Source organism: Diabrotica virgifera, chromosome 2, assembly GCF_917563875.1.
Source record: "Diabrotica virgifera virgifera chromosome 2, PGI_DIABVI_V3a".
Taxonomy (NCBI): Eukaryota; Metazoa; Arthropoda; class Insecta; order Coleoptera; family Chrysomelidae; genus Diabrotica; species Diabrotica virgifera.
The window spans coordinates 279,909,576-279,922,204 of record NC_065444.1 but is presented as its reverse complement, the minus strand read 5'-3'; the positions used below and the strand labels follow the sequence as shown (position 1 = coordinate 279,922,204).

General features: G+C 32.5%; 1 protein-coding gene across 1 annotated transcript; it reads left to right on the top strand.

Moving 5' to 3' along the window:
* Positions 1 to 1,340: 1,340 nt before the first annotated feature.
* LOC114332116 (regulator of nonsense transcripts 3B) lies at positions 1,341 to 11,427 on the top strand. The gene is made up of 2 exons (XM_028281848.2): positions 1,341 to 2,155; positions 10,693 to 11,427. The coding sequence occupies exons 1-2, from the start codon at positions 1,445 to 1,447 to the stop codon at positions 11,350 to 11,352; spliced, it is 1,371 nt and encodes a 456-aa protein (XP_028137649.1). The 5' UTR covers positions 1,341 to 1,444; the 3' UTR covers positions 11,353 to 11,427.
* Positions 11,428 to 12,629: the final 1,202 nt, after the last annotated feature.

Sequence of the window (12,629 nt, the reverse complement as noted above, 5' to 3'; positions counted from 1 at the left end):
TATCTAAATAGTCAATTATAAAAATGTCACAAGGAAATGGCTTCAGAACAACATTAAAAAAGAGATGGAAAGATCGTTATAAACGTATAAATTACATAGCTTCCCACCTCTAGACGTATCAGAGGAGTATGACAACTGTCACTGTGACAGTAGAATTTTATAAAATACTCCTGTCACAGTCGTCTAAACGTGGGAAACTATGTAATGAAATGTTAATTTATACGTTTATAACGATCATTTTCATCTCTCTGTTTCGCAACGTATTATGTTTTCCATCTTTTGCGCTATTTTGCCGGTTATTAGCGCGCTCATAATGGAAAACTTAATACATTGGGACACAAAAATAGATGACAAAATATTTTATAAAATGTTACTGTGACAGTTGCCATACTCCTCTGATACGTCTAAAGGTGGGAAACTATGTAACATAGTGTTAATTTATACGTTTATAACGATCATTTCCACCTCCACTAGTATCATCTCTTTTTGTTTCGCAATGTATTGTTTTCCATCTTCTGCGCTATTTTAGGTTATTAGCACGCTCATCACTGTATATTGTCATCCAAAGTATACAAAACACAATATGTGCAGGAAGCGAAGAAACGGAGAACCTGGAACAGGAGACAATTACTACAAGCTATAATGAATACATATATCTGAATAAAACTAACTAGTAGGTACAGGGCAAAAGGGAAGAAAATATTAAAGTAAGTACAGTAAAGGGAAACAGGTGATAGGAGCCCTGAATTCGGTGCTGTGGCAAAAAAATAAAAGGACAGAAAATAAACGAATTTACAACACAATATTAAAGCAAGTGCTCTATGGAGACGAAGTCTGGCAATTAATTAACCGAAAAGTACAAAGAGATAAATTACTAGCCAGAGATGGAGGATTTTTGGAGGTCAGCAAGAAGATCTAGACTGAAACGACGACATTGAGACAACAAATGGAAATAGAAAGAACAATCATAGATGACATCGAAAAACTACAGCTAGTATGGTACGGACACGTAAGACGAATGGAGGAAAGGAGAATCCCCAAAAATGTTAGAATAGACCCCTACAGAAAAATGAGGAAGACCAGCAACTACATGGATAAAGGGCATCTCCAAGGCGAAGTCGGAAAGAAATTTAAGAGAGGAAGACTGCCAGAATAGAAAGGAGTGGTAATTAAGAACGTAAAGGCGTAGAACGCTAGAAAACCGATATACAAAATGTAATGTGCAACATCTTCACATCTACCTTCTCCGTCTAAAAATTTGTATGGGCGCCCATGCCTGGACTGTTGTAATGTTGGTTGCCTAACGCATGTCATGACACATGACATGTCTGTGTTGAATTTTTAACTGTCAGAGTCAAAAATAAATATATTAAATATATTTTTACTACATATGGCAAAATAGTGCAAATATTTCTATTATTCGATTTCATAATTTTTTAAGATAATGGCGTTATCAGAAACTGAAAAGAAGTCTGATAAAAAGGAAAAACCGTTGACCAAAGTAATTATTCGTCGTCTACCTCCTACAATTGAACAGGAAACATTTATAAAACAAGTATCCCCAATTCCAGACTATAGTTACATCTATACCGTGAATGGGGACTTTAGTTTGGGAGAAAACGCATTTTCTAGAGTCTATATTAACTTTGTGCATCACGACGATGTGTATAGCTTCAAGGAACGGTTTGATAACTATGTGTTTCTTGATGCCAAAGGTAGTGAGTATCCATGTGTGGTCGAATTCGCTCCTTTCCAGAAGATCCCTAAGAAACGTGGGAAAACAAGGATGGATCCCAAAGCTGGTAGTATCGAGTCGGATCCCTATTATCTAGATTTCCTGGAAAATTTACAGAAACCGCAAGAGGTCGATGAGAAACCTGAGTATACTCTTCAACTAACAAGCTCAAGTGAGAATAAAAATGATGTTACGACTCCACTGCTTGAGTATATTAAGAGTAAAAGGGCACAGCGAATGAGAATCAGAGAAGTTAGAAGGGAGGAAAGGAAACGAAGGGAATTTGATAAACGGAGAGAACATTTTGATGATAGAGATAGAGATAGTAGAGATAAAAAGAAAATTTCTGAAGAAAAATCACCTACGAAGAAATCTCATTCAAAATCAGAAAATCCAAAAGCAGAAAAGACTGAACCTGAGGTAATTATTTTTGTCTTTGCCACATTTTGTTATTGCCACATACCTTATCCTCGCCACATTTAAACTTAATCGAGTCTATCAGAGCAACAGTGGCCTAAGCCCAAAAACGAAGTTTTGAGATAAATACAATCATTGCATTCATATTTCCATTATGTTTATGGGATGGCACTACAAATTATGTAGCGACCAAATATAGAGGTAGGTTGTGTAGGCCTAGTGTTGCCAAGTCCGATTTGTTTTTAATCGGTACATAAGCAAAAACAAATCGGGATTTAGGGTTGAAGATCGGGACAAATAAACAACAATAGCCCAGTAAATAACCGTTTTGGAGTGTAACTGGAGTCAACTCTGAATTGCATGAAGATCTGGTCTTAGGTTCTACTTACTATCTACGTCAAAGTTGAACTTGTACCGTTGGTTGCTTTTACTTGGGGGTGACAGTTAGAGTTACCCCTTCTCGGGGGTAAAAAAACGCGCGTTTAAAATAAGTTCCAAAATGGATCAACTGTCAACTCTAAAAGCGTTTGTTCTATATAATTTTTAAACTAAGTCAATACTTTTCGAGTAATTTTATCGAAAAAAATATTCTTAGCAAAAAATGTAGCTTTTAAAAAATCAAACAAAATTGTATGTTCAGAAAGTCTATAACACCAGTAAAATCAAAGTTGTAACTCATCAAAAATACATTCTTATTCATCAAATTCCAAATCGAATTTTTCAATTTGAAATAACCAAAAATTTAAGCAATTTTCAGGTAAAACAAATTAAAATTTTTTAAAGTGTTTAAGAAAATCTTTAATTTTGTTTTATATAAAAGTCTCTAGCATTAAAACTAAGCGTTATAATTAATAATATTATTAAATAAAATTAATCGTTACCGCTTTAACATTTACTTATGCGTATTGTTTATACGATCTGTAAGGTTTACCGGTTGGGAGTGCTTAGTTTGGAAAAAAAAATTTCTAAAATATTGGAAAATGCCCTTTTTTCAAAATAATTTAACAAAAATACCTTAACTTAACATAAGGTATTAGGGATACTAAAAATCTCAAGGAGTAAAAAGTAGGTAGGTTCTGCTTTTATAGATATTATAGATTCATTTGGGAGTAAAAAAAGGAGTCAACTTGATTTTGAGCATAACTCGCTTAGTTTTGATGCTAGAAACTTTTTTAAAACATAAAAATAAAGCTTTATTAAAAAAGTTTTAATTAGTTTTTCCACCGAAAAATGCTTCATTTCTTGGTTATTTCACGTTGAAATATTTGATTTGGAATTTGACGAACAAGAACGTATTTTTCATAAGCTACAACTTTGCTTTTGCTGGGTCTATAGACTTTACGAGTTCACAATTTTTTTAATTTGTGCTACATTTTTGCTAAGAATATTTTTTTAGATTTTTTCACAATATTATGCTACATTTTTGCTTAGAATATTTTGTTCAATCAAATACTTACTTTTTGAGTTATTTGTGAAAATCGCCTGAAAAACGTGATTTTTTGTTGAAAAATAAACATTTTCAATCGTAAATAACTCGAAAAGTATTAACTAAGTTAAAATTCTATAGAACTAAAATTGCTTAGAATTAGCCAATTTACTCATATCCGGACTTATTTTAAACATTTTCACCCCCAACTAGGGGTGACTGTCGCCCCCGAGTAAAAGCAACCAACGGCACAAGCCGTCCAAATTTTTCATTCGATTTTGCCGCTTTTAGGAGTGCCTTGTTTTTATAACATAGTTATAAAATTCACTGCAAGTCCTCCTGAAATTGGTTTTCGTGGGTGAAAATCGGGACATTTAGTGTCCCGATCAGGTACAAATCGGTACGGGTCCCCAGACCCCTGAAAATCGGGACGTCCCACGCAAATCGGGACACCTGGTAACGCTATGTAGGCCCCTGTTAATCCGAAGATTTAATGTTGCTGCTTTTATTGATATCATTGTTTATATAGGGATAGTTGGTCAGCCCAATAGGAAAATTTGTTTGATTCAAATTGAGACAGTCACCAGTTGTCTCCACAATTTCTGTCAGGGTCGCAACTTCAAAATGCATAGACACCAAGTTGGATACTATCCTATTCACAACACCCCAACTCGCATACATATTAAGAAAAATAAATATGTATACAGAAGAGTAAATTTAGAAATTTAATTAATGATGTCATACTATTATATACGTAATTTATATTAAGTATGACATCATTAATTCAAGTTCTAAATATATTCTTCCATATATATTTATTTTTCTTAATATGTATGCGAGTTGGGGTGTTATGAATAGGATCGTATCCAACTTGGTGTCTATGCATTTTGACATTGCGACCCTGACAGAAATTGTGGGGACATCTGGTGACTGTCTCAATTTGAATCAAACAAATTTTCCTATTGGGCTGACCAACTATCTCCCTATATAAACAATGTTGATATATTAATCTAAAAATGCGCAATTTGTGGCTTAGGCCACTGTTGCTAAAAATTGTATGTTCTTAATAACGAAAATAAGGAAGTCTGTGTTAAAAATATCCATTTTATTTTATGTGTGTGTGTGTGTGTGTGAGTGAAAAATGGCTTGGATGTAGGTCCGTTAGCCACAGATTTCTATTTTATTTTTACTTTAATTTATTACTTTTGTTGTAGTAATACCTATTTTATTTAAATAACTATATTTGTTTCTTTCGAGTAGTTTATGAGTAATTTAAATATTTCCATTTCATGACAACTTAGTAGATATTCTATACTAATTGGAAAATACACTTGTGTTTGTCATAAATGGTAATATAATTGGTAGTCTAGGCGCCAGAGGGGTCACTGTGTGCTTTTCAATTCTGATGGACAAACTCAACGGTTTCTTATGGATTTTTGGCTGCTGATTACGAATTTTGAGGGTGGATTTCGATCCGAGTGGTCAAAAAATTGTTATAAACAATTTAATGGCTCATAAACTAAAAGAGTTAAAAAAAATGTTTCTTATAAAATTTGTTCTTTAATAAAAAACGAAAAAAACGTTTACTAAACTTAAATCCAATAATTAGAACTCAAAATGTTGTAAAATTAGTGCACAATGCAAATTGCAAAATAAGTATTTTTCGAAGCTTTATCGATCGTAACTCGGCTTCTACGCATGCAAATGAGACTTGGAAGATCTCGTTTTAAAGCTTAATTAATAGGCTTTCAAACAGAGTTTTTTAAATTACTTTAAGTTCATTTGTTTTAAAGTTATACCGGTTTAAAGTTATAATTTTCTTAAAAAAATTGTACATTAATTTGTTTATAAGAGTTTCAAGCAAATTTGAGCTATAAACATTTATACTTTAATTAACAATAATGATAGAAGAACTCAAAAGGAACAATTTGAGAGTATGAAAATGTTCGTAAGTTTATTTTTGGCCAAGATATCGATATTTTAATGCCTTCAAGATCAGATTTAGTACCACCATGTATCTGTAAAAATTGCTCTAAGAACTTATGCAGATGTTTACAAGCAGAAATTCCCTGTATGTCTCGATGCAGATGCATGAAAGAAAATGTTTGTAAAAATAGTATTAATAAATAATATCAACTTACTTTTTAATTAAATTTCTGAAATACCTATTAGTTTTTAATGTTTTTTTTTTCTCGTGTAAATAGAATGAAAGGTGGTACAGTATGATGATTTAATTATAAGAATTATATGATAAAATTTTATTAGGATCTTCAAAAATGAAAAATGAAGATAAAGTGTATATACATAGAAATTATAATTTGCATCAAGAAGTTAGCGCGTGAACCGTTACGCTGTGAGCCGATCTTGCGCCTCAGAGCGCGCTATTAAAATATCGATATCTTGTCCAAAAATAAACTTATGAACATTTTCGTAAGTTCAAAATGTTCCTTTTTAGTTCTTCTATCATTATTGTTAATTAAAGTATAAATGTTTATAGCTCAAATTTGCTTGAAACATAAACAAATTAATGTGCATTTTTTTTAATAACTTCAAACGGGTATAACTTTAAAACAAATAAAGATAAAGTAATTTAACAAACTTTGTTTGGAAGCCTATTAATTAAGCTTTAAAATGACACCTTCTAAGGCTAATTTGCGTCCGTAGAAGCCGAGTTACGATCAATAAAGCTTCCAAAAATACTTATTTTGCAATCTGCAATTTGCATTGTGCACTAATTTTACATCTTGAGTTCTAATTGTTGGATATAAGTTTACTTTTTTTTTATTATCTCCCTTTATTGACAATCAGATATAAAACAAACATCTATAAGTCAATTTGTTGGTCTTACATTAAATTATATTATTGTAAATGTGGTGACGTGGAGAGGTAAACATCCAGCGATGTTTCCTCAGTTACCTCTTAGGTCGGAGGGCCAGCTTCTTCTGAGTCTTCTATTGTGGACAGGTTGCAGTAGTGGATGAAGTAGTGGATTAGGATGGTCTTCTAGTTTGTTGTGGTGTTTTCTGTTGTTTTCTCGGATGACTTCGGTTACATCAATTTTTAGATCTGTGTGTAGAGTTTGGTTTGATACATACCATGGTGCATTAACTATTGCTCGAAGTATCTTGGATTGCGCTCTCTGGATAACCATAGTATTGGATTTGCTAGCACAGCCCCCAGTTCAATGCCATAAGTCCAGATTGGCTTTATCACTGCTTTATATATTAGCAATTTGTTTTCTATTGAAAGGTGGGATTTTCTTACAATGAGCCAGTAAAGTTCTTTGGTTTTTAGGTCAAGTTGCATTCTTTTCTTTGTAATATGGTGTTTCCAGTTGAGTTTATTGTCAAAGTGTAGCCCTAGATATTTGACTTGATTACTTTGTGGTATTTTTATTTGATTGATGGTTACTGGTGGGCAGGTTCCAGTCCGGAGAGTGAATGTTATATGGTATGATTTTGTTTCGTTTACCTTAAACTTCCACTTCTTCAGCCATATTTCAAGTGAGTTTAGATGCTCTTGGAGATTTTGTAAGTATATATAAGTTTACTAAACGTTTTTTTCTTCGTTTTTTATTATGGAAAAAATTTTATTTGAAAATTTTTTTTATCTGTTTTAGTTTATGAGCCAGAGTCTTATAAACAATTCAATTGTTTATAAATTGTTTATAACAATTTTTGACCACTTGGATCGAAATCCACCCTCGAAATTCGTAATCAGCTGCCAAAAATCCATAAGAAACCGTTGAGTTTGTCCATCAGAATTGAAAAGGACACAGTAACCTCTATTTGGCGACTAGACTATTTAAATCTATTTTATATTAAATAATGACAAACAGTAACACAATTAATATTTGATGGAAGCTACATTATTGTCAATACAACTTTGCAATCTTCTATTCATAGATAGCACCAATCTCCTCTTGTTATATTCAACAAGCTCCTCCCATGCATGCTCAATTGCTTCCCATAGTTAAATTATATTCCGTGGCATACGCATACCGTTACTTTCATTTAATTCCTTTGTTGACTCTGCCCTCACTTTTTCGATGGGGTTACAGAAAAGGTCTGAATTACAGAAAGGCCACAGAAGAACATTAACATGAGTTTTTTACAACCATTCTCAAACAATTCTACTCATATGCACCAGGCAATTGTCATGTTAGAAGACTAAGTTGTTATTGGGGAATTTCTGGATGACTGATGACAACATTATGTTCTCAAGAATATGTTTGTAATATAATCCTGCCTGGCCTTTCAGCACTTTTCCATCCACATATGTTGACTGACTTCTATTTCTTAAATGCTGAGTATATTGTTCATGAAACCTATTTCTCAGCCTAGAAACTCTTATTTGACTGTTACTTTATTATATGATTGAAACACTTTGTTTATCAGAAAGTCTATTTCTCAGCCTAGAAACTCTTATTTGACTGTTACTTTATTATATGATTGAAACACTTTGTTTATCAGAAAGTGCAATGTTAGACCAAAAGTTGTCTTGACGGTTTATGAATTCATTACCAAATGCAACTTGTCTTCTCTTGTGATCCTCTGTCAAAAAAGGTATCCTAGCAGCTGCACAATTTATCAATTCACTTGTTTTATTTAATCCTTCTATGTGCATGGTGTTGGAAAATTCTCGAGAATGAAAAATCGGAGAATATTCTCGATATGGAGAATTTTCTGAGAATGAACTCCATGACGCATTTAAGAATATTGTTGACGATGAAAAATAGGGTTTTAAAAATCATGATCTTATATATTATTGTGTTTTCAATTTATCAATCAAAGGCAAAATGAAAATTAAATTAAATATTTTTTTAAATAACGCGGGCACATAAATTTGATACCCCCTGTATATTGATCTGTAAATATTTATTAGAATTTAGTTTGGATGTAAGTGGATTTCTTTTTTAATGAGCTTTCCGATGAACCATTAAAGACTTTTGTGAATAATTAAAGTGAAAAGGACGATGTATTTAGGTTTAAAATGGAAAAAGATTGTTTATTACGGGAACTATAGAATCCACAGGTAGAGGTAATTATCATTTTCTAGAAAAATGGTTTAAAAGAAAGTTTGGAATTTTAATATCTTTGTTTCACCCCGAGTAAATGTTGTAGAGTTTCCCCGAAAGTAATTAAGATGGTCGGAATAATTTTGAAAGAATGACTGTTTGTTTATCGAATGGAAAAGAGAAATGTTTCTGATTCTTGGCAATTTGGAAGGGGAAAAGTGGTTTGAATGATTGAGTGAGTTTGAAAAAGAAGTCAGTACTTATGTTATTGGCATCGCTGAGGAGCAGTTCGACGTTTTCGTGGATAGATAGTTAGCAAGTACCGGTGGTTGTTTGATAGTGGAGAATAGTGCTGAAAAGTGGAACGAGAGACAGATCAAATTGAGACGAAATACCTCTTTGATTCTGTATTATTGTGAGAAGGAGAGCAGAGAATTTTTGGAGTTCTGTTTGAATCGAGTACTGGTCAAAAGAGGCCTGGCTTGTTGGAGAATTGGTGCTGGTATGCTGATAGTTTTGAAGCTGGGGGACGGAGAGGGCTTTGATGAGTAGCCTTTAACATAGTCAACGAGGGAGAGCTGTTTTGGGTCACGAGAAGACATCAGAGTGAGTGAAGCAAAAGGTCGGTCAACTTATGTGAAAGATATTTTTATGTTCGGAAACTAAAATTTTGAGTAAAAAGCGTAGGAATTAAAATTCCAATATTTCAAAAAGTAAATAGGAAGTATAGCTAATCTTGCGAAGACATAATTTGGTTTTGTTTATTTTGTTGTACCAAAGTCATCGGGAACAAACCGATAAATTGTTTTTTTTTTAACTAGAATAAATTTAAGTGGTGAAAATTTCAGTCGGACATCTGTGTCCACAGGTTTTTAGATTTGAAGTATTGATTTTGATAAATAAAAGACAATTCTGTATGTTTATTTTATATTTTTGCTTTATTTCTTTTTCCTATTTTATCCCGATTAGGATCAACTAAGAGATACTGAAACCACGAGAGAAGATAAGTATAACGTAAGATAATTTAGACATTTTTTTAATATTATAAAAAGGCACCCTGAGATTTTTTATTAATTTTTTATGTATGATTTGCGACAATTAAATAATTAATCAAATAAATAATAATTAATATAAAATTAATAAGAAGCAGATCATAACAATATATACAAAATTATGAGACGAAACAACAGTGTTCTTTGTATATAAAAAAAATACAAAAAACAACAGAAAACACAAAAATTTTGTGAAATTATTTTACCATTATGCCCTAGGTAACATCTGAGCTGTAGTGTAATGTCACACTACAGCTCAGATGTTACCTAGGGCATAATGGTAAAATATTTCTAACATCCATGTTTTAATTGGCATCTTTAACCGATGTTTTCTTAACGGACCACGTATATAGGGCTTTGACCCACATATTTTTGTAAAATTATATCTTGGTGGTTAGCATGTAAACTTCACGTAAGCACTGATGATGACTGGTAAACCAGTTGAAAACTAGTTCTGTGATTGTGATGTAGCCCTTTTTAGGGATTTTAAATATACCTTTTATAAAGGATTTACTGTTTTGAGAATATTCTCGTTCTCGAGAATATTCTCTTGAGAGAATATTCTATTTTTCTCTTGAGAATATTCTCTTCTAACATAACTATATGTGCAGTACAAATACTGCCCTGAAAGACTGCCTCTACACTAACTTTTTGAGCTGTGGCAAAAGGAGCTTCTCTCAGACAATCTACTAACACCACATCTTGTTGCTCTGTGGAGATCTGCCCTCTTAAACCTCCTAACCGTGTTATTGCGTGAAAATTATCCCATCTTTTTCTGATTTTTCATATATGCACATATGGCTCAAGTTAAAATTACCAGCAACTTGCCTTAGTGACCAACCTACTTCAAGTTTGGCAATTGCTTTTGTTTATTGTTCGTCATTCAAGGCGTTTTGGACACATTTAATAGCTTTTTATTTAATTTTTCAATACACGAGAAATTTTTGCAAAGAAATTACATTGCAAAAATGCTGGTGTAAAGTATTCAGTGAACTCAGCTGTACATCTGCCATTCTTTTACTCCATTCAATTTGTTTTATTTTAGGCATCTGCAGTGGAAAAGCCCGAGAAAGAAGAGAGATACTATGAAAAATCGTACTACAAGAACAAAGACAGAAGATATGACGATAGAAGATTTGAAGATAGGCGTAAGGAACCAAAACCAAGGTATCCCAGAAAAGAATATCCTGACTATAAGAGTGATGAACGCAAGGATAAAAAATATGAGTACAGCAAAAAGGAACACGAACCAAAAACATATCCGAAGAAAGTTAAAAAGTACAGTGAAAAGAGAGAAGAACGAAAATTAGAAGCACAAAAAGCAGTGCAAAAGAAAGTAGATGATGCAAAGGTAGAAGACAAGAAAACTGATGATGGTGTCAATAAAAGTACTGAGAATAGTAGCAGTAATAATAAAGCCAGTGAAAAAGTTCCTAAACCAGAAACACCAACTAAGGAGAAAAATGATGACCAATCAAAATCTAGTGAAGATAGTGTAACTGTCAAAGAAGAGAGAGACAACAAAAAGAAAGAGAGAGAATCAAGTTTTAATGAAAAGGATGACAACCAAAAAGGTGATTCACAAAGAAGAATTAGAAATAAGGACAGGCCTACGATAGCTATTTATAGACCAGGAATGTTATCAAAACGAAAACAAAACGATGGGGATACTATTGATAGTAAGGAAAAATCTGATGAGAAATAGGTTTGCTTTAATATTTTTTATTGTGATTATTGATAATTAATAAAGTTCAGCTTTTTTACAAAGCATTTAACTATATATTTATTTGTTTATATTATTATATCCTTTTATTCATCCTATATTTTCTCAAATACACTTCTCCAAGAAATTAACGCACAAATACCTTAAAAATTGGTCATTTTTAATGTCTCAAATTTCCTACACCTGTTGTCCGATTTCAGTGATTTTATTAACATGTTAAAGCCTTATTCTTGGACAATATCGCTGTAATAAGATTGTTGCTAGACAGATAAATTGTCATTGTATACCAGGTGTATCAATCAAACTGTGATTGTTTCTCAAAGTTCGCGTCACCATGTGGAATATTCTAGCATTTATAAAATACTGAAATTAAAACCCAACTATAGCCTCATGCTTTCTTAACATTATGTTTTTTGATTCATTCGCTTAAGTTGGATAATAAAAAAGTTAGGTACTTAACAACTAGCCTTGTTTTTCATCAATACAGGGTGTTTTTAAATAAGTATGGCAAACTTGTAAGGAGTAATTCTGCATGGAAAAATAATGACGGTTTGCTTTATAAACATATGTCCGCAAATGCTTCGTTTCCGAGATAGGGGGTGTTAAAATTTTTCTTACAAACTGACGATTTATTTATTGCTCTAAAACCGGTTGAGATATGGAAATGAAATTTGGCGGGTTTTAAGAGGTAATTATTGTGCATTTTTTGACATGCAATTAAGAATTTTGTGTTCACCATTGGCGCACATAAGGGTCTATTACCAGTATGCGTGTCAATGGTGAATTCTAAATTCCTAATTGTATATCAAAAAATGCGCAATAACTACCTCTTAAAACCCACCAAATTTCATTTCCATAACTTAACCGGTTTTAGAGCAATAAATAAATCGACAGTTTGTAAGAAAAATTTCAACACCCCTTATCTCGGAAACGAAGCATTTGCGGACATAGATACGTTTATAAAGCAAACTGTCATTATTTTTCATACAGAATTACCCCTTAAAGCTTGCCATACTTATTTAAAAACACCCTGTATTGACGAAAAACAAGGCTAGTTGTTAAAGTACCTAACTTTTTTATTATCCAACATAAGCGAATGAACAAAAAGACAGAGTGTTAAGGCTGTACTTAAGTTTTAATTTCAGTATTAATTTTATAAATGCTAGAATATACCACAGGGTGACGCGAACTCTAAGAAAAAATTACAGTTTGATTGGTACACCTGGTATACAATGACAATTTATCTGTCTAGCAACACT

Coding starts and splice junctions, on each gene's coding strand:
- LOC114332116 (XM_028281848.2), top strand. CDS start 1,445: ATGGCGTTATCAGAAACTGAAAAGAAGTCTGATAAAAAGGAAAAACCG. Junction 2,156..10,692: donor CAGAAAAGACTGAACCTGAG/GTAATTATTTTT, acceptor GTTTTATTTTAG/GCATCTGCAGTGGAAAAGCC.